This window comes from Austrofundulus limnaeus, unplaced genomic scaffold (genome assembly GCF_001266775.1).
Source record: "Austrofundulus limnaeus strain Quisiro unplaced genomic scaffold, Austrofundulus_limnaeus-1.0 Scaffold37, whole genome shotgun sequence".
NCBI lineage: Eukaryota > Metazoa > Chordata > Actinopteri > Cyprinodontiformes > Rivulidae > Austrofundulus > Austrofundulus limnaeus.
The window spans coordinates 647730-674698 of record NW_013952439.1 but is presented as its reverse complement, the minus strand read 5'-3'; the positions used below and the strand labels follow the sequence as shown (position 1 = coordinate 674698).

Below are 26969 nucleotides of genomic sequence, written 5' to 3'. Positions count from 1 at the left end.
AGAAGTGTGATAAATTTAAACAACAGTGTGCATGGGAGATTGCTCTTAATCTCACGTGTCTGGATTAGATTTATTACTTAGTTTTAACTACAGCTCAAGATCAAAAGCGCAAAAACACGTCTGATTGTAGGTGCTACTACAATCAGATGTGTTTTTGCATACACGCCCTTCAACAAGTGACTCCTACCACTCAAACGTTTTATGGTTCTCTAATAAAAAACTAACACAAGTTGACTTGCTGGACATGTGCTTTTGTTTCTAAATCACTTTTGCAATAAAATCTCATCGTAAAACAAATAATCTTGACCAACAATGCTACTGGATCTCTGGTGACTTGTGGTTAAAAGAGAAACTGGAGGCTGAAAGTCAAACCTATTTCAAGTTTGATTTATGCAAACCTGTCCTTTAACTCAGGAAGGTCAACACGGACATGAGTGCATAAATAAATTATCTGACTAATAGAGGGGTTAAATAATAATAAAACATTAACAGGCATGAGATTGTGAGGCTCTAATGTGTATACTGTAAGAACTGTATATGGTGGCACTTTGAACTGTGCTTCTGAACGCTGGCAGGCAGATGAGAGCCCACCTGAGATAAGATAAAGGCTGTTAGTAAAATATTTTTAATTGATCTTAATATTTGTTGGCGTCAAAAAAAGGGTCAGTTCTTGATAGAGCTTACAGTGTTGAACTGAAATTTTATAATCCACTTCGTAATTTTTACGTTTGCTTTTTTAAAACCATATTTAATTATGCATACGTGGAAGACTGACTGTAATTCAGGGTGTTGTACAGTGCCAGCAATCATATTTTAGCTTAAATATAAGTAGCCCTGTTGAATTTACATGCTAAAATAGGAAGATTTCTATTCATCTATTGTCCCTTTGCATCTCTGTTAATGTTCAGCCAGCATTGAATAGAAAAACCCTCTTCCTGCCTCCAATAAATCCTTTTATGTTTCACCCAGCTTTCAGTGTTGTATTTACTCATGGATCTTGAAATAACCCCTTTAAATTTCAAGCTACCAATTAATTTTGTTAAAAGGGGATACAACTTAACATGGCAATGACAAAATCAAACTGTTACAATTTTCGAGTATCATCCTTTTTAATTTATTGAATCAGAAAAGTGTGCAATTAGAACATAAACATAAAAACATTTGATGCACTGCACCAGATTTAGCCTAAGGCTAATGCACATCTGTAGTCCATACAGAAAATTAAAAAAAAAATCTACAACAAAACATCCAACATCTGTTTTTACGTTTCCTCCTCAGAAAATTGTCTATAAATTTACACACATTTCCCCCTTAACTAACACTAATTCTGAATTAAGTAAGTTATTATTTTTTTTAAGTTTATCAAAGCAAAATACTTTGCATCATTTCAGGTCTTTTTTTAATTACAGTAGTTTAAAACTTTGTAACTGCTTTAAAGAGGTTATCTATATTGTAGAAAGAAAAAAACTGGGGAGAAAAAAAACTTTTTTTACAACGGTTATTTCAAAGGGCAAGTGAAATGTCATCAGTTTTGGGCGGGAATAGCATACTCCAAATATAGCAACAGCCAGCAAATCAATGTTCAAATGTCCAAGTTTGACTGGATGAGGGAAAAGAAAGTTCTGAGTCAGTACTCAAACTCCCAAAATGTATACACATTTGTAGCAAATAGAGCTCCTCGCAGTGGCAGAAGCTGTTACTTTTAATTTTTTTTACAGACTATTTACTCCCCAAGATGAAAGACGCTCTTGAGGTAGTGGCACTTTTCTTAGGTTTTGTAGGCTGGGTATTGGTTTATGTGTCTCTGGAGGACAATTATTGGAAAGAATCATCCCAGGCTGAGAGTGTGATTGTAACGTCTACAGTCTATGAGAACCTCTGGAGGTCTTGTGCGAGTGACTCCACAGGGGTTTATGATTGTCGAGATTTTCAAACACTTCTTGCTCTCCCGGGTAAGTAGCAGAAACTAATGGATTATTTTTTTAAGAAATGAAAAGACAGTCTTTGAAAGGTAACTTATAGACGACTGTTTGCAAAAGTAAAAATATGCTGAGAGTTGATGAATGATTGGGGAAAATAAAACAGGAACATACCCTCAGGTTTTACCTTTTTGTTTGCAAATGAAGTAGCTGACTAGGCAGATTCAGTTAGTTATGTTATTGTGGAAAATGCGTCTTTAAGAATTTTGGAAACTAAATAAATAACAGTTGTATGTACTGAAGATAAAGCAATTAAAAAATTAATTGTCATAATCTATAAAAATGGTTACAAATAAACAGATGAGTTTCAAAATACAACTTTTGCCAAAAAATAAAATAGTAAGTGTGATGCCAGTTTATTTAAATATGTTTTCACCATGTAAATAAAGACATTTTTGAGATTACATACAGTAAATAAAATGTATTTTTAGATGTTAAAAGTATCGACTAAAAAAAACTCCTATTAGTGCTTCTATGAACACAAAAGGTCTTCTAGTTAAGATGTTTGAACTCTTATTCATGAAATGGTAGAGGCTGTAAAATCTTGATTTAATGAAATTTTTTAATGGCAACAATATATTTGTTTGATATTTAATTTATTTATACAGGTCAATCTCGTTTGCAAGAAAGACTTTTTAATGCCCATAAAATCAGCATAAATATAAAACAATGGACTTCACAGTTCTTGTGTTTACAGAGCAAAAATATTTAGTAAAACATCATTTGACTGCTCTTTTTGTCTCAGAACAAGAGATTACAAAACACTGTTTTGTTTATGCTGCCTTTCCAAAACCAGACTATCTTATAAAAATGTTGGTTGGGTTGTTGGACAGGCAAACATTCTTCTGCCCTGGTTTCCCCCAAATCAGGTCATCTCAAGGTCAAGCGTTAATGACCAACACTCATGACTTGGTGCTACAAAATCTCCCATCATCCCATTCGACATGGGGTGTCAGAGCTCGACTTTAGTTTGATTAATAACTGTTTAATATTACTGACAAAGTGTTTAAAGGACATGACTGATGCTGTTGAGTTTGGTTATCGACATTGAGAGGTCTGAAAGACTTTGGCTTTTTGTTTAGGCTGGGTAAGGATTTATTCTTTTTTTTTAAGTTCATCAGAAAAGAGAATAAGAGGGAAAATTACAAGTGGGTTATTTAAAATGAATTATTGATTTGTAGGTTTTTATTACACTCCAGCTTAAAGATTGTCAAGAACTGGTACGTGTGACCAACAACTGGTACGTGTTTGGTAGAGATTCTTGGACGATTAGAACTTGTAGCTTTGGAGAAGTCTGATTGAACTGGGCAGAAGAAGAAAGAGAACATGAGTCCGATAGTAGAAGCTTTGGCCTGCTTTCTGGGATTTTTGAGCTGGCTGATGGTTGGCTTGGCCCTTCCAAATCGATACTGGAGGGAGTCTACGTTTGATGGTAATGTTATTACCACTTCAACCGTCTACGAGAACCTGTGGATATCCTGTGCTACTGACTCTACTGGAATTCACAACTGTCGAGATTTTCCATCTTTGCTTGGACTAAATGGTATGATTCCAGCAATTAGGACCCCAGAAAACATTCACTTATTTTTTTAATTTATATGGATTGTCACTCACTCAACAATATTGGCTTTATGAGTCTGAGACACAGGAAACAAGACTTTACTCATAAAACAATAACTCAATTGGGGAACACAGTGTTAAGGTAACAGAAAAAGACAAAGTTGTAAACGCTGGTATGTGATTAATGTGTGCTGACCTTAAAAAAAACAGGAGATAAGATAGAAGAGGGCATGGCAAAAGCAGCCGGAGGAAGACAAAGAATCAATACTTATAAAGTAATAAACGTTTAAAGAGCTTTCTAGGAAGTCAGTGTTCATTAAACTGTGGCCAGTCATCTTTTTGATTCAATATTTTTTTGGACAAACAAACTGTTTTATACGATTACAGTGACCTGCCCAAGTGGTAAAAAGTAAAAGGCTGTGTTAATCATATACTGTAGTCAGTTTTATATTACATAAACATCCGAAGATGGGATGCCCTGTCTTTACACAGAAATAAACCTGGAGAGTTCTTCACATGGTAATAAACTTGGAGATTTTATTTTTATTCAGGAGCTCTTCTCTATTTATTAGTTTTCTCTATTCAGAAGAGACTATTTCTGTCGCACAGAAAAGTACTTAAAATGTCAAACATGTTTTAAATGTTTGTGGTTTGTTATTTTTGACAGCGTGACCTAATTCATTATATTTAAGGCTGTTGAAAATAAGTCACTGATTACCCATAATGCTATCTGTGGGACTCTAGGGGTTTTGACAGCACTTGCACAACAGTGAATAATGACACTAAGTCAACATTACWATAAGGATGTAAAATCCCATTTAAAAAAAACATTTCTTGTGTGTATTTATGGAAACTTGTGGAAAATCATATAAACATGTTAAAAAAACATGATTGATATGCACCGAAATGGCTTTGTGAGTGGTACACATCTAGAAGCAGCTCCTTGGGCATGTTCAAACCTTTGCTGCACTGATCACAAATATTTTCTGTATGAGATCATATTAGAATCAATTACATGATATACATTTTATTATGTGCACACAGGGTACATTCAGGCCTCTCGAGCGCTGATGATCGCTTCCATCGTGTTTGGGGTGTTCGGTCTTGTGGGGGCTCTTGTAGGGATGCAGTGCTCTAAAATAGGTGGAAAAAACTACGTCCTCAAGGGAAGGATTGCAGCAGTCGGAGGAGTGTTCTTTATACTTCAAGGTAAAATTCTGCGACACAAAAGCCATTTGAGAAAAGCCTGTGTAAAGATGTCTTTGTGATTTATTACACTGATGATCCAGTCCCCAATCTTAAAGTCTTAAAAAAACTCCATATAACATTTTAAAAGTTATTTTAAGAAAATTTACCTAAAGCTTATCTTTACTTAAAACACCTGGGTGAGTAAACACGTCTGGTGTGCCAACCTTTGTGTACAGAAGACAAGCTATCAGTAAATGGCTGACCAGTTGAAAAGGTGGTCCCAATTAGACCTGCCCTTCACAGAAAGGTTGAAACAACGACGATTTATGAATTGTCAAAGTCAAAGTCAAAGTCACACAAAATACAAGATCACCAAGAGCCTTGAGTGGAGCTCTTGAATTCAAGGTCAAAAACCATGATTAATATAGTAATTTTTAGCCAAATTAAAGCTAATGTAAATTAAGTGATGCAAATAATAATATAAAAATAAACTTTTAAGAAAAAGATGTAAAAATAGACAAGATTTTGTGATTGCTAATGTCAGTTGTAAATGTACATTTAATGTTTACTTATTAAAAATCCTGCTACCCTCATGTCAAAATGACCCACAAGTCTTCAGTTTAGGCCTCTTAGGTAATTTTGACCTAAGGGCAGCAGGAGGGCTAGTAAGAGTTCAATTAAAGTCAAAGGTTTATGAAGTAAATTCAGACACAGGTAATTTGGAGAAAATAGCAGTGGTGTCTAAAATATCAAATTCACAATCATTACTTAAGTAGAAGTATAAATACTAGGGTTTAAAAAGATGTGTAAAAGCTGAAGTGTCAGCTCAAACATTTAACTCAAGTTAAATATTACTGGAAAACTACTTAAAGAAGAATAAATCAAGTACAAAAGCCTTAGGACTCACCACAGGTGCATAACCCCATCTCCGAAATAAATAAATAAATAAATAATCAAAGTCATAATGTCTATAATGTTATATTAAAACATTAATGTTGATAAATTTGAGATGCATCAGTCTACTTGTTTCAGCTGCATATATACGCATATCTCTGCCAAGATCATCTTCACACAAGGCTACATATGTCTGTCTTGCTTGAGCGTGATGTGACTAGTGTCATACATATGTGATATTCTTCTTTTATATAACATATTATACGTTTATGCAAAACCTGCATTCTTACTGAAATCAACATGTTTGATTTTTAAAAAAGAAACACTTAAACACTCTGCTTCACATGACAGAAATCAATTTATGGCATAAAAAGGCTGAGCTTTTTTAAAGACCTATTGTTTTTTCTATTTATAATGCTTTTATATGAATCCATGACGGGTTTTGTTTTTGTTTTATTTTACTTTAATTATGTGTAACTTATATGCAGTGCTTGCAAATCAGACAATTTCTTTGTGTGCTTGAAGGGCTTTGCACCATGATTGCCGTGTCTTGGTATGCAGCCAACATCACGCAGCAGTTTTTCGACCAGCTTTATGCAGGGACAAAGTAAGTCAACAAGAAAGCTATCAGCTAATCAACAGCAATAGAACAATAGTTAAATATTGTTTATTATGCAGATAATGAGACACACTGTGTGTGGCAGGTATGAGATTGGTCAAGGCCTCTACATCGGCTGGTCTTCTGCGGTGCTCGCTCTCTGTGGAGGCGCATGTCTGCTGTGTGCCTGCCAGTTCAAGTCGCCAAATGAGAAAATGTGAGTATCTGTTGCTAAAATCAATATACTGTATAACAAGTCAACATTCCTTATGTAATCTTACTAATAACATGTTTCAGTCAATATGCACACCAACGAACCATCAGAGGACACATCCGGTCCATCACTGCAACATCTGGGACTCCAAGCAACTATGGAAGAAATGCTTACGTCTGAAAGAAGATGAAGGAAAATGGTTTTTCTATGTACACTGTGAATTGGCAAAGAAATGTTGTACATTTATTTTATATACTACGTATTTTTTAATCAGAAAAACTGTGTATATTTTCGGATTGTATTATTTTTCCTTTTTTATTAACCTGTTGAATGATTGTTTTACTAATTGTTTTATCAAAAACTCATTATTTTCCTTAGGTATGAAGAATTTTAGCAGAGAAAAGGCTGTTAGTACAATTCAATGATCTGATATTTTTAAGGGAACTTTTTGCATTAAAACTTCTAAAGAAGACGTTATAATGTCCTGATGCATCTAAGTAATTCAGGTAGAAAAATCAAAAAGAAAAAAAAACTAGGTTGTCTGGACAGGTTCTTCTTTAATGAAAAGTTTTGTCTCTCCTCCAAGACACTTCTTCAGTCTGAGGAGTTTCAGGTGAACTCAGCCTTAAAAGCACTACCTCCACATGGTGGACAAACAGGTTGGTCACATAATAATGATAATAATAATAACTTTATTTATAAAGCGTTTTCAGACGAAGTGCTGAACTGTAGCAAGAAATAAAAACACAACAACAAACCAAATGCAATAAAATGAAGTAAAACATTAAAACACACAAGATAAAGTAAACGAGTCTTTAACTTTGCTTTAAAAACCTCCACAGAACAGGCCTGCTTGATGTCCTGAGCGAGATTGTTTCACAGAGAAGGGGCACGAAATGAGAAGGCACGTTCGCCAATAGTTTTTTCTTCTGGCTTTTGGAATTAATAAAAAGGCCAGTACCTTCAGATCTAAGAGAACGAGGTGGAATAATGGGGTGCAGGAGGTCAGTAAGATTTGGGGGCACCAGACCATTTAAAGCCTTGTAGGTGAGCAGCAAGACCTTAAAATCAGCTTGAACCTGACAAGGCAGCCAGTGAAGAGATGTCAGCACAGGGGTGATGTGGTCATATTTCCTAGTATTAGTTAAAATGCGGACAGACACATTTTGGACCATCAGCAGACCTCTAAAACTTTTCCTAGGTAACCCAGAAAGAAGAGAGTTACAATGATCGATGCATGAAGTCACAAATGCATGGATAAGGACCTAAGCATCATCAAATGAAAGAATGTGCCGGATTTTGGCAATGTTCCTAAGATGATAAAAGGCAGATCTTGTAATTTCCTTTAAGAGAAACTCACAATAAAGCAGAGGATCAAACCACACGCCCAGGTTTCTGGCTTTTTCCTGACAGTTGATGACTTGATTGTCAATTTTCAGTGTAAAAGTCTGGGACAAGCCACAGAACTTCTGAGGTCCAATAACCATTAAATCAGTCTTGTCGACAGTGAGAAGCAGGACATTGTTAGATAGCCAACCCCTAATTGCTGATAAACAGGCTTCCAGCTTAGTCAAGTTGACACAGTTTCCAACAGAGAAGGGCATATACAACGTAGATCATCAGCATAACAGTGAAAAGTTACTTTAAATGAATGCAGGTGAAGAACAAGAGGCAAAAGATAACGTGAGAAGAGCAGGGGGCCGAGCACAGACCCTTGAGGGACCCTGTGCTTCACAGCGCCGGTCGCAGACAGCTCATTTTTAAAAGTAACAGTCAGAGATATCCCAGACAGATACGATTTCAGCCATGAAAGTACATTTCCAGTAATTCCTGTAAACATTCAAGTATATCCAATAAAATACAGTGATCTATAGTGTCAAATGCAGCACTTAGGTCTAATAACAATAGTGCTGAGGGACGATCTTTGTCTGCATTTATCAGTCGATCATTGACCACTTTAGTTAAAGCAGTTTCAGTTGAGTGGCTAGATCTAAAAACAGACTGAAATGACTCAAATAAATTATTAACAGACAGATAACTAATTAGCTACTGGGAGACAACCTTTTCAAAGACCTTGGACACAAATGATAGCTGAGAGATGGGTCTATAATTAGCAACAGAGTCAATATCCAGCCCAGGCTTCTTTAAGACAGTACTACCATAGTTGATTTAAAACAGGCATGGAAAACTCCAGTAGTCAAAGAAATATTTAGTAAAGCCGAAATGTAAGGTCCCGAGAACAACCACTGGTCCTTGATAGTCCAAGCAGGTAAAGGATCTAAAGGACAGGTTGTGCACCGTGCTGCGTTGACAAACTTAGTTAAACTTGACAGAGAAATAGGCTCAAAATGAGAAAACCCTTGGGCAACAACAGCAGGTGAAGCAACAAGACAGTCAGATGAACTACCCGTGGAGTGAGTAATCTGACTTCTCAGTGTAGCAGTTCAATCACAAAAGAACTTCAGAAAATCATGTGCTGTAAAACAAGAATTACAGGTGGTTAATTTGCCCTCAGTTAGTTGTGACAGTGTTAAATAGTACTTTAGAATTATGCTTACTGGTTGTATTGAGGTTGGAGAAATATATTGCCTTAGAGAAGACATATGTAAATGATTGGAAAGAGGACAGAATGTATTTCCATGCTTGCAGAAATACTTCTGATCAGGAACATCGCCATTGTTGCTCAGCTTTTCTGCAGTTTCTCCTCAAGTTCATAAGTTCTTCGTTTAGCCAAGGTATTGGGTTCTTTTTAGGACCTTTTAGAATCCTTCCAGGAGAAACAGAGTCCTATAGTTCAAGAAGTGCATTAGTAAAATTCATAGTGAGGTGGTTGACACAAGATTCACTGGTAAAAAAAAAAGAGAGACTCCAGGGCATGAGGTAAGTTAATTTTGAACAGGACATCAGGACTCATGTGACGAAAAGACCTGAAAGGTATTTTGGCCCGCACAGAAGCCTAAGATGAAAAGATAAAAATGTCCAATAAAAGTACTGAGTGATCTAAAATAGGTAATACAGAATTAACAGTCACCGATATATTCAGACCAGACCAAAATAAGATCAAGGGTGTGACCATTTCGTGTAGGTCCAGTCACAATTTGTGTGAGGTTAAAAGAATCAAGAATGTTCATAAAATACACTCACCGGCCACTTTATTAGGTACACCACGCTAGTAACGGGTTGGACCCCCTTTTGCCTTCAGAACTGCCTCAATTCTTCGTGGCATAGATTCAACAAGGTGCTGGAAGCATTCCTCAGAGATTTTGGTCCATATTGACATAATGGCATCACACAGTTGCTGCAGATTTGTCGGCTGCACATCCATGATGCGAATCTCCCRTTCCACCACATCCCAAAGATGCTCTATTGGATTGAGATCTGGTGACTGTGGAGGCCATTTGAGTACAGTGAACTCATTGTCATGTTCAAGAAACCAGTCTGAGAGGATTCCAGCTTTATGACATGGCGCATTATCCTGCTGAAAGTAGCCATCAGATGTTGGGTACATTGTGGTCATAAAGGGATGGACATGGTCAGCAACAATACTCAGGTAGGCTGTGGCGTTGCAACGATGCTCAATTGGTACCAAGGGGCCCAAAGAGTGCCAAGAAAAGATTCCCCACACCATGACACCACCACCACCAGCCTGAACTGTTGATACAAGGCAGGATGGATCCATGCTTTCATGTTGTTGACGCCAAATTCTGACCCTACCATCCGAATGTCGCAGCAGAAATCGAGACTCATCAGACCAGGCAACATTTTTCCAATCTTCTCTTGTCCAATTTCGATGAGCTTGTGCAAATTGTAGCCTCAGTTTCCTGTTCTTAGYTGAAAGGAGTGGCACCCGGTGTGGTCTTCTGCTGCTGAAGCCCATCTGCCTCAAAGTTCGACGTACTGTGCGTTCAGAGATGCTCTTCTGCCTACCTTGGTTGTAACGGTTGGTTATTTGAGTCACTGTTGCCTTTCTATCAGCTCRAACCAGTCTGCCCATTCTCCTCTGACCTCTGGCATCAACAAGGCATTTCCGCCCACAGGACTGCCGCTCACTGGATGTTTTTTCTTTTTCGGACCATTCTCTGTAAACCCTAGAGATGGTTGTGCGTGAAAATSCCAGTAGATCAGCAGTTTCTGAAATACTCAGACCAGCCCTTCTGGCACCAACAACCATGTTCAAAGGCACTCAAATCACCTTTCTTCCCCATACTGATGCTCGGTTTGAACTGCAGGAGATTGTCTTGACCATGTCTACATGCCTAAAAGCACTGAGTTGCCGCCATGTGATTGGCTGATTAGAAATTAAGTGTTAACGAGCAGTTGGACAGRTGTACCTAATAAAGTGGCCGGTGAGTGTATTTAACCAATGGTTTGTCATCACAACACATATGAATGTGGAAATCACCAACTATTAAAATCTTGTCATAGTGAGTAATGAGACAAGACAAAAAGTCAGAAAATTCAGATATAAAAATATCATTATATCAAGGTGGGCGATAAATCACAATGACTAGGATCACAGGATAAGTTAGAGTGAAGATCTGAGATTCAAATGAGGAGAAGACTCCAGGGCTTTGTTTGTGGTTATAACACTCCCTGATGATGGATGCACATCCACCACCCCTTCCTGACAGCCTGGGAGAGCTCAGGAAACCAGTATTGGGGGGGGGGGGGGGGGGGGGGGGGGGGGGGGGGGGGCAAGTTCCAACAAGGGTAACAAATCCCCAGCATGCAGCCAAGTCTCCGTTAAAAACATTATGTCCAATTTGTGAGTTACAAAAAATTTCTGGAGCACGTGTTTTGTTTGATAAGGATCTAGAGTTAAAGAGAGCCAGTTTAATTCTCTTCCCATCAGCAGTACAGGGTTGAAGGCGCAGCAATTTCAAGTTGTTTAGGTTGACTCCGCCTCCCCTCGTTTCATGTTGCCAGGGTGACCAGTAATAATGACTCAGCAGAACGTGGTCAGAGGACGTTGGATAAACAGGAAGAAGAGATTGCCGCTTGAATGCAAGAAAGAGCCCCAAGACCCTTGTATCATTATTAGTGTTGACCATCCACATCCACGATCGAAACCACACACGTTTTCCAAAACATGTGCCTTGCACCCGGCCACCTCTCCAGCGCCTTTGCTTCGAGGAAGTCCAAACATGACCATGCCAACAAAGTTCCTCCGGTATCGAGGCTAATGGCGGTGGGAGTCCGCCAAAACACTGTCCAATGCAGGGGAATCTCAGCAGTGAGTCACAGATGTTTAAAAGCATCTGTCGCTCATACACCAGCATAGAGTGAGTTTTATTGCAAGTAAGGATGTCACAATGAACAAAATACAGAAACATCTCAGAACAGATGGCATGCCATGACATTCAGCTCCATCTTCATTAATCCACATGCAAAAGAGGACCATCAGCCAAACAATAGATCGTTAGTGCCTTGATTGTTAATGGAGGGTCATGTGACCTATCACCTGACTATCATTGGGGCCCTGATTCAAATCTTTTGCTCACAGGGGTCTGAGTCATACTTGCAATAACAGGATTGTAGGATGGGGACAACTGGACACGAAGGCCTCCACCTCTGTTTAATGGTGGACATTTTTTCTTTGCAAAAATGGCTTTCTTTACTCCTCTCTCAAACCAACGTTTCTCTATCAAGAATGAGAACATCTTGACAGAGTGACTGCTGGCCTGTAGATGAGCTGCAGAGTCCTGGACTGATGATGTTGCTCTTTTGTGTTGGTCCATTCTTTTGAACAGTGGTTGATAGAGAGGAACATTGGTAATGTCCGTCCGTTTTCTGCCGCTTATCCGGAATCGGGTCGCGGGGGGCAGCAGCCTAAGCAGAGAGATCCAGATTTCCCTCTCCCCAGCCACTTGGGCCATTGACATTGGTAATTGTAACTGACATTTGTAATTGACATTGTCTTCATTGGTAATGTGTTTAAGGAATAAATCCGACTGACATATAATATGCTTTTAAACTAATTTCCTTTAGTAAATACCCATTTTATTCTTGCCTTTGTAGAGATACTCATTTACACAAGTACAATTACCATAAACACTATTTACAATTCAATTATGAAAATCTGTTTATTCTTGAGAAGGACGTGGCCGATATTTTTTTAATTACTTTTTTATTATAGGATAAAATACAGAAGCAAATGGTATGTGTTTTCCTCAACACACATTTAATTTGTAGGAGCCTCGTTAACTAAGTTGTCCAGGTTTTGTCCATCAAAGCGAATAAAGTGCCAGCCTTCAGTAGCAGTGAGGTCCTTGGCTCCTTTAGCTGCGTAGAAATCTCGACTGGGGGTATTCCAGTTCAGGACAGACAGCTGCAGTCGCACACACTGCTTCTTCTTCGCCACCTGATCACAAACAACAGTCCGCTGTTTAATCCCACTGAAAATAGCTGGTGCACTAACATCTAATTTATAGATAGCGGTGGCTAAGAAGTGGAATAAAGCCTACCTCAGCAACTTTACACAGTAAACCCTTGCCAATCCCATTTCCTGGAAAAAACAATGAAAAACGTACATAAAGTGTAATGTGTAAACCAAGATACTATTTACAGAACCATAAAAATGTCAATCAATATAATGTGGAGATTAAATATTTTGGTGCAGAACATTTTTTACCACTTTAATATATATTTTACCTCTAAACTCCGGCATCACATAAAGATCCTCCAAATAAACTGTTGGTCCCATCCAAGTACTGTATGTGTAAAAGTAAAGAGCGTATCCAACAACTGTAAACCCTACCAGAAGAACAACAAAAATAAGCATCTAGAAGAAAAAGCAACAAGTTTTGATGAAATAACTACTATTGTGCTCTCAGAAGAAATTATTACATTATTAATACTTTTAACAGAGCAAAATACAAAGTGAAGGCGTCTGAAAATAAGAGCTTTATTTGTGTTGTCACGTAACTAAACTGCAGATGTAGAAAAACAAATCACCTACCTTCTTTAGATTTTTGCTCTTCAGGTACTTCTGCAATGAGGCATTCGAAAAAGGGGTTCTGGCAGAAACCGTCGCGCTCCAGCTCTAAATTCACACACAAAATTATTCACCAAGTGGACACATTTTGCTTTCTTATAACAAAAATAATGATTAGAGAAATGTTATTTTACAAACTGGTTAATTTTACTTAATTTTTATTTTACCCACAGGTGATATTTATTTAACAAAACAATCACGAAGGTAAAAATGTGCATAATAGGTTGCCTTCAAGTCTCTCTCTGGGATCATAATGGGGTTTGCCTGGTTAAATAAAGGGTAATAGATCAATTAATAAAATTAAAATGCATCCTTCTGTTGTGCATTTAAAATATTTACAAAGACATGCCATGCCTTTGTGCATTTTATATGTTACCTTTGAAAGTATAAAGTCAGTCAAATGTAGGACCCTTCAAAAGTACAATAGCGCTTTAAATCGTCCTCTCTTCACTTCTGACTGCTGCAAAATCTGCTGAACTTTGAACCTATTCAGTTTCTACAAAACCTGACTTATAACTAAAACACAACCTGGGTGGTTGTTTGCTGAGTTAGAGTTCCTGTCTTAACTTGTGTGTTTTCCCAAGATAAACTGATTCAAAGTGTGACTCTTCTGTCACAACCAAACTGCTGATGGGAGAAATCAGAGTATTCAGGGGTAAAACTGCAAGTCAAGTATTTCATAAGCTGTTAGGTTATGCACTGTATGCTCTCAGACACAGCACATTGAGGGCAACACATGTTAAATTTGGTATTTGTATTGTAGTTTTAATCTTTAGGACTAATCTGATTTGAAGCAGAGCTGCAGAGGAGAGGGGATGAAATGCAGTCAATGGTTTTCCTCCACATCCCAAACCCAGCAGCTGTACAAGGAACTTTTAACTCAAAGGTTCATCTACCAGACAAAGTTACACACTTTTTATTGAGACCTCAGAAAATACTTTCAGCCTGTGAGAGATGTGCTTCCTTTAAACATTTAGTCTTGCCTCAGTAAAGTGCCTCATCATCTGTTCCTTGAATGAAATCTGTATGCACAAATGAGTTCCCTAACATTTCCATGATGTTTGTTTCTTTAAAGTCCAGCTTTAAAAAAAAAGTCAGTATCATAACCTCGCAAATTAAATATTCACCAACACTATAAACTGGATCATAAAGACAGAACTCTCACTCTGCTGCAGAGCTCGAGAGTCTGGGTATAATTACCCAGGTTTGGCTGAAAAGTTGATAATATGTAACCTCAACAGGGCGCATATTTTCTACTTAATAATAAACACATGATTTGAAAGCAGAAAGCTGTTACTATTACTATTGCTATTACTTGCAGATTAATAGTTTTCTTCAAAAATATATAAATAAAGCTTTATTTGAAAATTTTCTGAAAAAAAAAACATGTTTTCTTATCATAACTAAAATACATAAAAGTCCACTGTAATGTTAAATGCATGGTTATTATTTTGATTATTTGATCTTGAATCACCTGCTCAAAGAACAGGCGCTTTTTCCACTAAGTTTATTAATAGTGACATCTATTGGTCGAATACTGGAATTGAACCTAATAAATACATCTGAGCACTGCCTGTCATGACAATAAAATGTCAGTGAACCTGGTTAACATTCAGGTCTGAGAGGGTCTAGTTTTCATACCTTACTTTCACCTCGTGCTTACTCACTGTTGAATTACCTTCATGAGATATCTTCACCTGGTCAGGCATGTTTTCATAAACAGCAAGCTCCTGTGGATCAATTTATTATCATTATGTGTGAAAACATGTAACAAATAGCTGGACACATATTCTGAACAAAATTTAATAAAAAAAAAGAAGATTAAAAAATTGCAGCAATAGAAAAACACGCCTCCAGTCGACAACTATTATCTAGCGCTGGCACCAACTCACCGTTATCATTCTGGATATATCTTTACAGTCGTCTTTTGTTGCAGCTCGTAATTTAAAATTCATATCTGCAGCAAAACTAATTACTCTATGGGACTAGTTTAACAGCTTCGAGTTTCCGCCTGAAACGTCCAGCTGAGCTCCGCAATAATCGAGTTCCGAGTGAATCCGGAAGTAGTTGCAGGAAAGTGAAGCACTTTCAAAATAAAACTTGTATAAATTGTAAGATCCCATTCCCACACATTCATCTTCTATACTTTGAATGCATATAACTAAATACACTTTAAATCAGCTTTCTCATTTTGAATACATAAATATCTATAATGTAACTCACTGCTCTACTGTAAACCTTTCCTTTGTCACCGTTTTGTCACAAATCACTCCTGAAACTTTTCTCCATCCACTCATTCCTGCCTTCTTCAGCTCCCCCACTCAATCACACTGCATTGTTTTTTATGGATGTTTTCCCACAAATGCCCAAGTTCTCAATGAAATAAAAACAAATATTAAAACGTTTATACTTTTCTATTCATTCTTAAAATATAAATACACGTAGAAGCAACATTTCATACAAAATCAGATTTATTTTAGAGTAGAAAAAAATCAGTTAGAATATATTGCGAAACACCGTAGATCTCATAGATTGACCAGGTTTCACGTGGCATTAAGATATTTACAAAATCTGGCCGCATTTGCTCTTCATTATCAAGAGTTCACATGTTCCTCTTCATCCCACTTCAGAGTTTTAATCAGGTTCAATCCAGACAAATCAACTTTTGCTGTACAGCTGCTCCAACACGACAACTATCAACACTATACAATATCAGTGAGGTGACTGAGTGCTCGCTCCGGGAGACTCGGACCGCTCGAGTTTTATCCCTCCGTCCAGCGAGGTGGAGGAAATTGAGGTCGGTAACACGGAGCTCTTCGTCTCCAAGGAGGAGGCAGAGGAGGGCAGGGATACGACGATGTACTTCTGCATGGGGCGGGACGCTGTGAGTCCAGGACCGCTGCCGGACTCCAGTTTGACCAGGGGCTGTAACGTGGAAGTGCCACTGGGAACAGTGCTGGTTACTGGTGAGGCTGACTGGGAGGAGCTGAGAGTGATGACCTAAAGAAAAAGAAGCTTATAATGTGAGAAGTGAAACATTGTAGAGAAAAGGTAGAAATACTTATGCTTAGTATTACTACTGCTGAAGTCCTTTTTTGACCATCACCTGCTGTGTTGAGGCGGCTCCGGCACTGGTTCCCATCACGATGTACTTAGTTGCTGGAGGCGATGGTTGTGATGGAGTACCTGGTCTTGGTGACATGAGGGTGAGGGAGCTTGGAACCTTGATGATACTGGGAGTGCGAGGCCCCCCTGACCCACTTAGTCCACTTTGTGAGACTGAAAGGGTGGGACGAGGCTGCAAAAAAGAAAAAAAATTGCATTTTTTTCTAGTGCTGGGGACTTTAATGCTTTATCGCTGCCAGTGCTCAACAGCAATTTAAATTTTTTTTTAAAGTGCGTGAACACAATCATTGATTTCTTATATCTCTGTTCACACTCAAACCCAGAGGTCACCTGGGAGATTTTTTTATTTGCTTGGCAGATCAAAGTGAAAACCGTCCCGATACCCGTTTCAGGCCGAACGCTCGGTGCATTCGATACATAAACACACGCATTCAGCCACAGGAATCATTTTTTAAAAATTAATCCAAATTAAGTGCAAAAATTTGACATTTAATGGTGATATTTTTTATCTATGTCCAGCATCAGTTCAAATCCACATAAAATAGTAGAACATCAAAACAAAGTGCTTGACATAATCTTAACAAAAAAATATTATTTGAACTGAAGCAGAAGTCAGTGTACCTGTGTGATTGTTAGTGTGGTTCTGTTGACTTGCTGCGCCTGCAGCGCGGCTTGAGTTCTGGCCTTCATCACATGAGAACACAACATGGGTCCAAGGTAGCCGTAGTCTGTCCGGTACTGCTCCAAGCTGTCGGGCTGAGGTCGGATCTTGGCGATAACACTTGCGCAATGTTTCTGTAAAAATGTAACGAGCCAATTACTACAACTTTAAAACACACTTTTAAAACAACACAACTGTTGTGGTTCTCTTGAACACAAGTAAGGCTCCTTCACAAAACACTTCGACAAGGATTCACAGTGTTTGCGTCGCGTGTTCCCTTCCGCTTCAGCTCGGTTCTTAGGACCTACTTGGCCGAGATTCCAAGCAAACCGAGTGGAGCTGATGATTTGATGTCAGCAGACTGCAGGTCATTGATTGGCCAGAGAGTGGCATCAATCATGAGAGAACTCAGATGAAGTTAGACTAAAAACAGAGAATCAGCAGAGGGAAGGTGTCCTCGATTCAGCCACGGCAGTTTTGCAAACTGCTGCAGAGGATGTTGAGTGTTTTGTGGCTTTGCTTCTTTTTCAACATGGATATTCTGAAAGTAATGCCATCATACGGTACGATAGCAAAGACAAGTCCCTCCGATTGTTCATCAAACCAGATTTGTGAAAGAGGCCACGTGACCAAAAGTACAAATTGAACTTTTATTACCAGTAAGAGACTCTGAACGTGCTCGGCTCCTATCTTGTCAATGTTGGAGACTACAGGTCCTTCCATCACTGCTTTGATGCGAGCACCTTCTACCGAAAGCCGAGGAAGGATTAGCGTCTTTATCACCTACAGACAACAAAAGAAGTTAGTGCCTCGAGTCGAGCTTCCACTACTAAACCCAGGACATGACAATCCTAGGAAATTGAATAAACTATTTTCTTTACCACAAAGAGAAGCGTCTTTCCCCCGCTCAAGCAAACATATAAATATTTGTATGATTTAGTTTTTTCTAACATCTTTTAAAAATATAACTCTAAGTCTGAAGACAGCTTTCTATTAGTTAGCAACGTACGTATAGAAAAAATAAGTTCACTCACATCAGCACCAATTTCAGCAAGYCCAGCGATGCAGCCGTATCGGGTCGTCCACTGGGTTTTGTCATCCAACAAACTCTGAAAAAGTAGATAAAATAACGAAAGCACTTTGTTATGTTGGTGTGGTCACTAAATAACCGTGTAATAAGTTCAACAACAACAAAAAACAAAACAAAAAAAACAGTCATTTCGAAGTTTCTCACAACRTATAAAAACCCACCGTAGTAAGAGTTTTGGTAATACGTGACTGGATGTTGTTGGTTGTTGTGCTGAAGGTTTTACAGCTTTGAGCCATCAGACGAGCAGCGAAGTCCCGTAAAGCCCAGTGGTTGTCAACATCTGGCCGTAAACACAGCTGTTTACTCACAATACAGGTGACCACAGCTGGGATGAGCTCGTGCAGCTGCAAATAAGAATAAAAGCGTCGATCTGTTAGAATCATATACACGACCGTACACGTCTTTTTTGATATTCGTCTTTACTCACGTATTTTTCCAAATACAGGGTGGGATTGTCCATTAGAGCTTTGACCATGCGCATGAGATAAATCAGCAGAGCCAGGTTGTTTTGCACCACGTTCACACGGACCTTGAAGGACAGCACAGAGTCAGAACTTTCAGCTGATAAAGGTCTGGGTTTTAATGTGATGTTTGGTTGAAAGAGGTTGGAAACATTCTTACTCCTTCAGAAATAAACGTGCTGAATCTTGGAAGCATTTGATACAATCCAGGATCAGTGGCAATACTCTGCAAAGCTTCCTGTTTAAAACAGAATACAGATATTAAACCAAAGTCACAAAAGCAGCTGAAATATTTTTTCACTAAAATAACATTTAGGTCATACTGTCTGCTTCCTCTTAGCTACAAAGCAAAGGTATGAATTAAACCACATGATATCTCATTGACTCGTGACTGCTGGAAACTGGTAGGTGTCTCAATTAAAAAAAAATCCAGATTTTCTGATGCAGTTTCACTGAATTCTGATTGCGACCAAATGACCAAAAACAATTTTTCACAACTTACTTTTGCCTGATTTGCAAAAGTGTATTTATTGTAAGCTGTGCACGTTATTTTATTGCCCACCTCCACTCGCTTTGTGCTCACCGTGGCCAATTTTTACTCCAGTACAGGCGTCAAAACAACTCTTGAGCCCTTGAGATGGTTTGGACATGCCCGGGACAACACTGAACACCTCAGACTATTTTTAAGAGAAAATCAGTCACATTTTTTTTTGTTGTTCAAAATTTAAGCTACAACACTATGAACCTCCACAAGAAAACTGGCGACTCCCACATTTGTTGCGAGACATTCTCGAGACGTGTTTCAGAATGTTGTTCAGCAAGCAGTCACAGACCAGTGAGGTACCATCTGGGTATGTTTAACGTGCTTTAAAAAGCCATATTAATGGAAAACAGGTCAGACTTACTGCTCGCTTGGCTTCACAGGAGCCAACGCATGCTTCTGTAATTTCCTTGTAGTAGAGTTGCTGTTCTACAGAAAGCTCATGAGTGCTGCGTGGCTTCAACCTGATGAGACCCTTCTCCTTCCCTGAAACAAAAGAACATAAAAATGAGATTACGTTTATTTATTTTATTTGTTTATTTATGGCAAGTTTATTTATGGCAACATTAAAAGGTTGGAAGCTAAAAATACCTCAAAATACTGACCTTTGTTATCAGGGGTGGTTGCGTTCTGACCTTTGCTCTGGATCGTACCTTTCTCCTCCTGACCAGGTTTGACCACCTTAAGGGGCTCTGTGGATTCAGTCTTTTGTTGTTCTTTTGAKGCTGAAAAGTTGCAAACAAAATATCTTAAGTTTCTTTCACATTTAAAATGGTTTTCCCCCCTCTTTCAATGTAAAATACAAGTCAAGCTAACCTGGTGGAGGATTTTCTGGAATTGAAGGCTGCATCCCTTCAATACTTAACCAGTGAGCTGCAGGTAGATTTAAAAAAATAGCTTTCAAATAAGCCACTTAAAATGTGCAATCTAATGGTAAAAATAGTAATAATGTAATAATGTAATGTGATACCTTTAAGAGAAACATCTAGAGGAACTCTTGGAAGAGGTGTGTTTATAATGTCACTGAGGTCTACCTCTTTTTCCTCATAGAAATGAAGCTCCCTTCCACCGCCACTTGCAAAGCGAAAAGGGATAAACTCTTGCGACTGGAACCCATACAGAGGCTGAAGGGAAATAATAACAATAACAATAATAATAATAATAATAATAATAATAATAATAATAATAATAATAATAATAATAATAATAATAATAATAATAAATGTTTTTTAACCAGTTCAAATAAAATCCCACGAATGACTAAATGGTAACAACTCAGCTGTCATCTTTCAGGTCAAACTTGCACAATAACTCTTACCTCCACGTTTTTTAGTTTGAGAGCATTGTCTATGTCACTGGTGGTTAGTTTCCGTCTTTTCCCATGATGCATAAATTTCAGAGCATCCTACAAAGGAGGAAAAACATCAAAGAGGCATACAAACATGATTGTATTTAAATGTCATTTAACACAGACAACAAACACGTGAGTTCACTTTAAATAACTGACCTGGGCAATTTCTTTTATCCTGTAGCTGACCTCCTCGCTGAGGGCTACGCAGCTGTCCTCCTGTAGCTGCCCAACTCCTACAGACTCCGCCATGGCTTTCATCGACTCGGTGGGAAGGACGACAGAACACTGCTTCTGCCGGCGTTCCTCTGCCATGGCTGGTGTAACAAAGGAGAAGAGCAGGAAATTATTTTTATAGCTTTCATCTATTAATAACAACAACAACAACAACAACAACAACAACAACAACAACAACAACAACAACAACAACAACAACATTATTATTATTATGCAACATTTTGAGCTTAAAATACTAAACAATGAAGAAATAGACTTGGATATAATCACAGTATTGTTAACATATTACTAAAAGACTAGACACCATTTGTATCTTTGTTATAACATGRCAGCGTGTTTTTATTTTGATACCATTCTGATAACAGCACATTTTTAACTTTTAATATCAGTCCTTTACCTTAAGTAACACTGTATTTTACTGAAGTTCATTCCTTTATTTGTCCAAAATATGGCACAGCTTTATTTTACTGACAAACTCAGGAGGTTAAAAAAATCACATTACAGATGCAGAAACAAGATTTCTTTTGCTTGGATTAGAAATGTAGCACGGAAAAGAGGAAGTTGCAAAGTATGTCACATCAAGCGTTACAGTGTGAAACTAAAAAGTACTGGAAAAAATACTTTTGTTATCTTGTCTAAAATCTGTAGAAGTGAGAGACTTCACCACACAAACAAAACAACTCTGATAGAACTTGGTAAAATCTATTTCCAATAAATTAAGCTTATCAAAGCACAGTATTTCCACAGTGAATGCTTGTAGAAACAACACAATTATCCCAGAAACTAATAAAAAAGAAAAAAGATATGTGCATCGTGACATAAATACAAATAAACTAAAAGCGCAAAACCGAACAAACGCATTATGTTTAATAATAATGTTATTTATCTTTACATGTTGTTCTAGCAGTCTGACTGAATATATCCATGTTAAACATTGCTGCTCATCCAACCGTGACGAAGTATCCGAATAAGGTAAACTTTATAAAAACATAAACAGAACCGATCTCTAAAAAAATAAACCTGTTAATTATCTAGTACAAGACGTGCATTTCTCAAGGATGCAAAACTGGACCAACTTGAAAAACTCAACTCAGAACGGACTTGTTGAGTAATTAAACAAAACTTTATTAAATCGTCTTTTGACTCGTTTTATTGTGATAATGCCACGCGAAAAGAACAAAAAGATAACTACCTAAAACAATTATTGTATGTAAACACACGGAGCTCCACGAGATGAGAGCGGGTAAGCACTTTCTTTTGACAGAAGTAACTCACAATAAGCGGTACCAAACGTGTGCGTGTAGAAAAAACACACAACTTTTAAAATAACAATCGCTGCCCTCATTTTAGAGCTCTTATAGGCTGCACATATATGCAATATTAACTAACATTTGCGCTAAATTTGATGCCTGTTAGCTTCTATGCTAATAATGTAGCTTTCGTTGACGTTTTTTACCTGAGTGAAGTTGCTCTTTTYCTTCTCAGTTGAAACAGTAAATTCAAGGAGTACCAAATATTAATATTTACAAGAATGATGGTGTTGCATAGTTATTTTATCCGTGTTAATGCCCATCTTTCAACGTTAAAGGCTAACTTGATCGAGGACTGCAGCTGAAACATCCGTTCATGAATTAGCGCTTATACGCTATCGCCATCTTGAGTCACGTTCCGGTTGTGAATATCGCGAGATTACGTTGACAGCTGAAGCACGCTCCACAGTCTATGCACAGAGCCAGAGGCTATGCATAGCCATATTTGAACTCTCCAAAGCTACAGTAATTTTTTTTTATCTTCATAGATGCTACTACAGTAAATTTATAACCTAAAAGCTTCCGAAGTTTAATTGGAAAATAAACCCACAAATAACAACGTTAAAAGTTAGGCTACTTGTGAAGACCACCGCTAAACTCATAATTTCGTTCTTTGATGGTGTTCACCCCTGCTTATGTAAATACACGTATGTTTAAATATACTCGAGGCCAACCATAACCTGCTGGGAAAACACACCACGGCGCGTCTAAATAATTTTAATTTTATTTTATTTAATTTTGGTTTAAAATAAAAGCCGAATGTGAAAAACAGTCCAGAAAACACTGTCTACAATCCAAATTTTTATAACACAAGGTGCTTTCCATAGAAGACATCTRCATGACTCAAAATATTTTACGCGGAAATCACATTTTATTTACTATTCAGTACATATCGTAGTTTTTGCGTCGTTCAAAACCAGCTCGCACAGTTTTATTAGTGGATAAAGCAGACTTCYTTCAATGAAGACCAGCGGAACTATTCTGTCAGTCAAAGTTTCTGGGGGTATTGCTTTAACCGTCGCAACTTAGCAGCTCGGAGACGTAAAAAGGACATTTGCCAGAGGGAAAAATGTACCGATTTTTATCTCGGACTGTGTGGGCACCACGAATCCCGTCTCTCTGCGTTTACGAGCCGTGCCCAGATAAATGTGAAACACTTTCCAGGTGAGTCTGAGGACAAACCGAGAAGTAAATAAGGGGAAATCAGGACCTTCATCACAGAAACATCATGGCTGCTCAGTCTGGCTGGTGTTACAAGAACGGCCAGCTTGAAGTAGGATAATTCAAACAGTTCAGCCTTTAGTAACTTTTATTAAAAGACAATCGGGCTGTTGAAGTATTCAACCTGCAATATAACATTTTCACTGACGGTTCTGTCGTTTTCATGGCAATGTCCATATTAAGTAATCTGATAAATAGTCTCATTAGACATGATAAAGACCAGCACTATATTTTTGTTTGCTTTAAATACTCAATAACAAATGATCTAAAATGTCTCATCCCTTCTGATCATGCCCTTTTAGATGGGTAATTCTGTTTTCCACCTAACCCTAGGGTCTTCAGTGGAGTTGGAGTAAACGCTCTCAGCACAAGTTCATTCAGACTCTATGAAAAGAAMGACCCGTCCAGTCAAGGTGAAACAAAAGGTAGCCAGACAAAGATCAACCATGAAGAGGAGCCGGCAGCTTTGAAGGTGGATGATGGAGGGACCTCACATCAGGAGGCGGGCGATAAAGCTGAACAGGTTTCGTCCAAGCCGAAACAAGTCAAGGCTGCTAAAAATCAAAAGCAAAACCTCCTGGACCTTCTTCAATCCATTAAAGTTAAAGTCACCAGGAAAGAGAGGCCGAGAAGCTTGGATTTGAAGAAAATCTTTGAATCAGCTAAACCGCATCAATCCAAGCAAGCAGTAATGGAGAGGGACGTCAGTATRTTTCAGAAGGCGACAGCGGAGGTTTCAACAGAGAGGTGGGAAATAACATTTGTTCTGTTTCACTACATCTTCACTGTGTTTTACCTCAAAACAACTGATTCTGTAGGAAAGTCATTCATCCTTGGAGTACCCGTAGCGTATCTGAAGCTCTCTTCTTTGTCTTTTTAGTGAAACGCTGGATCCTAATCTGGTCGCAGCGGCATCTGCTGCTGCCTCCACTCTTCCTAAGAGAAGGCAGGCAGCGTCRGAGCTGCTGAGGCAGCTGAGGGAGCGTAAAACCCTCACTGAGGCTCAGAGAAAAGGCGATGCCAACAGCATTAGGTAGGTTTGTTGTGTAATGTCTAAATGTRCATGTTATGTACCGCTTCTGAAAGTTGGTAAACAATAATTTGTAATAACAGTATAGATCTGTCATGTCATAAAAATATCTCATGAACCAGTTAACAAATTTTAAAGGGTTTGTATTTTCCAAGCACATAGTTGTATATATCAAAAAGTATTTGACTTCACCTTCTTTTTAAGAACCTCCTACCATTTCTGACACTCCTCCTTTAGCACATTTACAAACAATGCTTTGGGGGAGGGGTGCGATCTTGGCTGCAGACTGAGCTTCAGGGAGGAGCTTTGTTTAAGTAGGCGGTGCTTTGTACCAGTGAGCGTTTAGGCAGCTCCATACGGCTGCAGGAGATTAAAGTTAGAACTCAAGTCAGTTACGTTATGGAGTGTCTTCTGAAAGAGCCCAKAATGTTACTGTTTGTGTGTTTGGTGAATCACCTCCCATGACTGTCATAATTTTTAAACATCGTCACCATATTTTAACACCGCGGTATTGCAAAATTCCACTCAAACTTTAATGCAACTGTATTTCTTCAGAGAAGTTATTGCTGACATGAGAGTGAAGAAGAGGAAAAATCTTCAGAACGCTTCGCCGACCCACCGGATGACGTTTTACGATGACGAATTTGAGCGAGGAAATGTCACCGGCGAGCTGGCCTACTTACGGACAATGTGAATACTTTTACATCTTCCATCAGAAGATACTAATAAATGAACTTGTGTTTAATGTGTTTTATTTTCTTTTTTGTATTAGTTCTAGGAGGGAAACTTTGTCAAAAAAGAGACTTGACATTTTCTCCCCTGCTAACCATGAAGACGTGGCTGAATTAGCAGTTGGTAAAACAGCTTTTAAGATTCATTTTCATCCTTTAGAAGTGGTARATGGTAGTTTTGTTGACTGGACGTTGTCCAAAGCGATAAAGTTTAATATATTTAAATATGCTGGGATTCAAATTATAACACTGATATCAATTTTTTTTTCAGCTAAACCAACGCTATGGGACATAGAATTTGCCAATGAATTGTCTCAGGCGGTCGACCAGTCTCCTTCCAACCTGTTTGAGGAGATGATCCAGTGGACCAGAGAGGGGAAACTGTGGCAGTACCCCATTAACAATGAGAGCGGTGAGTCATAAATAAAAGAATTTTTTTTCTTTTTTCAAATTTAGCCGTAAAAGTCGAGCTGGTTGACGCAGTGTCGCATCCTCTGTGCGTTAGGCCTCGAGGAGGAAGCCAGCGTCCCGTTCCAGGAGCACATCTTCTTGGAGGAACACCTGAAGGAGGGTTTTCCTGATAGTGGACCGGTTCGTCACTTCATGGAGCTGGTGGTGGCGGGTCTGTCCAGGAATCCCTACCTGAGCGTGCAGCAGAAGAAGGAGCACATCGCCTGGTTCAGAGATTACTTCCATCAAAAGGAGGAGGTCCTCAAYGATGCCAACATATACCTCAGCTAGACTCGAGACGGTTGAACGTGTTTAACAGATTGTTTGACGTGGACACTCAAAAACAGGATGGCTTTCTTCCAGTGGGACTTATTCTCATTATCCTGTAGAAACAGAATCACAGGTTTTTTTTTATAACAATCTGTATTTGCAGTGAGGATGTCCAGAAAAAAAGTGGACTGTTTACTGTTTTCATTAGTTAAATRCTTCTAAAAACAGATCATCTGTCAGTGTGTTGTTAAAATAAAAACACATCAGTAGTTTCATTAAACTCAAAGGRGAGTTTCACATTAAAGAACGAGTTGAGGACAATATTTTTATATCCCGTTAAGTGCCCGAGGTCACGGAAACACCTGGAAGGAAAAGTAGAACCTGCAGCCCCCTCCACTTTACTGTAAGAGCCCCTGTTCACTTTGCCAAAAGGAAGTGTTTTTAAAGTTAAACAACCTTAAGAATGTGCTGCACAAATTCCCCTTGACCTAAAAACACCCTCCTCAGGCTATTGTCTCAGAAAGTGGCAGCTTGTTGTTTGAAAGTGAACCCACTTCCACAGTTTGTTCACTTTTCCTCAAATGGGGTGATTGGCATGATAAAATGTTTGCAACACTGCTTAAAAAAAGTGTTTATGTGGAGATATGTTGCTATATTTATATCATCCACTAGGTGGCAGCACTGCTAACTGTGTTTTAAACACAACAAAATAGGATTTATATTAATTCACTTCAGGAAATATTACATGATCTAGCTAATTTATAAATAATTGTAACTTTGGCTTGAAATTTAAAATCGTTAAGTGAGGGGAACACAGCTATTATCTCCGTGTAATCTAGTGTAGCTAAAAGGTTAATTATTAAACTCTCAAGGGACATAATGAGTTACTCAGCGGGAGGAAAGAGACAAAAAATGCAATAATACTAGTCAGACCCTGTTTTTGGTTGAAGTACCATTTTTATGCTGAATTTGAGACATGAATTCTGAAGCCTGATTAAAATATTAGCCTACAATATGTTTCCAAGTTGTTGGCTACAAAATACAGTGTTAAAGATAAAAATACAGT

General features: G+C 38.3%; 4 protein-coding genes and 1 long non-coding RNA gene across 6 annotated transcripts; 2 read left to right on the top strand and 3 right to left on the bottom strand.

The window, feature by feature from the left end:
• Positions 1-1083: 1083 nt before the first annotated feature.
• On the top strand, positions 1084-6908 carry cldn15b (claudin 15b). 2 transcript variants are annotated; one of them, XM_014006676.1, is made up of 5 exons: positions 1084-1952; positions 4584-4748; positions 6147-6228; positions 6326-6436; positions 6517-6908. In XM_014006676.1, the coding sequence occupies exons 1-5, from the start codon at positions 1736-1738 to the stop codon at positions 6611-6613; spliced, it is 672 nt and encodes a 223-aa protein (XP_013862130.1). In that variant the 5' UTR covers positions 1084-1735; the 3' UTR covers positions 6614-6908. The 2 variants fall into 2 exon arrangements, with proteins under 2 accessions (XP_013862130.1, XP_013862131.1); XM_014006677.1 differs by lacking the exon at positions 1084-1952 and adding an exon at positions 2410-3522.
• Positions 6273-6598, bottom strand: LOC106516363 (uncharacterized). The gene is made up of 2 exons (XR_001310094.1): positions 6501-6598; positions 6273-6406 (listed from the first exon to the last, which is right to left on the bottom strand). It is a non-coding gene; the product is annotated as an uncharacterized LOC106516363 (long non-coding RNA).
• A 5589-nt stretch (positions 6909-12497) lies between the features above and the next one.
• sat2b (spermidine/spermine N1-acetyltransferase family member 2b) lies at positions 12498-15472 on the bottom strand. Its single transcript, XM_014006678.1, has 6 exons — positions 15320-15472; positions 15106-15157; positions 13392-13475; positions 13085-13186; positions 12898-12938; positions 12498-12794 (listed from the first exon to the last, which is right to left on the bottom strand). Exons 1-6 carry the CDS (start codon positions 15380-15382, stop codon positions 12615-12617), a joined length of 522 nt encoding a protein of 173 aa, XP_013862132.1. The 5' UTR covers positions 15383-15472; the 3' UTR covers positions 12498-12614.
• A 408-nt stretch (positions 15473-15880) lies between these two features.
• Positions 15881-22572, bottom strand: taf6 (TAF6 RNA polymerase II, TATA box binding protein (TBP)-associated factor). Its single transcript, XM_014006673.1, has 15 exons — positions 22348-22572; positions 20814-20971; positions 20625-20711; positions 20277-20430; positions 20123-20179; positions 19912-20031; positions 19671-19792; positions 18926-19003; positions 18732-18833; positions 18466-18648; positions 18249-18323; positions 17872-17997; positions 17175-17348; positions 16534-16725; positions 15881-16427 (listed from the first exon to the last, which is right to left on the bottom strand). The coding sequence occupies exons 2-15, from the start codon at positions 20967-20969 to the stop codon at positions 16140-16142; spliced, it is 1914 nt and encodes a 637-aa protein (XP_013862127.1). The 5' UTR covers positions 20970-20971; positions 22348-22572; the 3' UTR covers positions 15881-16139.
• Positions 22573-23215: 643 nt separating this feature from the next.
• Positions 23216-26207, top strand: mrps31 (mitochondrial ribosomal protein S31). The gene is made up of 7 exons (XM_014006672.1): positions 23216-23365; positions 23756-24169; positions 24303-24455; positions 25008-25142; positions 25225-25307; positions 25455-25595; positions 25689-26207. Exons 1-7 carry the CDS (start codon positions 23271-23273, stop codon positions 25922-25924), a joined length of 1257 nt encoding a protein of 418 aa, XP_013862126.1. The 5' UTR covers positions 23216-23270; the 3' UTR covers positions 25925-26207.
• The last annotated feature ends 762 nt before the right edge of the window (positions 26208-26969 follow it).

Excerpts from the sequence above, each read along its gene's own strand:
- sat2b (XM_014006678.1), bottom strand. The coding sequence starts at position 15,382 with ATGAATTTTAAATTACGAGCTGCAACAAAAGACGACTGTAAAGATATA. Across the intron at positions 13,187-13,391 it reads AGAGCAAAAATCTAAAGAAG|GGTTTACAGTTGTTGGATAC; the intron begins GTAGGTGATTTG and ends TTCTTCTGGTAG. Across the intron at positions 12,939-13,084 it reads TGTGATGCCGGAGTTTAGAG|GAAATGGGATTGGCAAGGGT; the intron begins GTAAAATATATA and ends TGTTTTTTCCAG.
- cldn15b (XM_014006676.1), top strand. The coding sequence starts at position 1,736 with ATGAAAGACGCTCTTGAGGTAGTGGCACTTTTCTTAGGTTTTGTAGGC. Across the intron at positions 6,229-6,325 it reads CAGCTTTATGCAGGGACAAA|GTATGAGATTGGTCAAGGCC; the intron begins GTAAGTCAACAA and ends TGTGTGTGGCAG. Across the intron at positions 6,437-6,516 it reads AAGTCGCCAAATGAGAAAAT|TCAATATGCACACCAACGAA; the intron begins GTGAGTATCTGT and ends AACATGTTTCAG.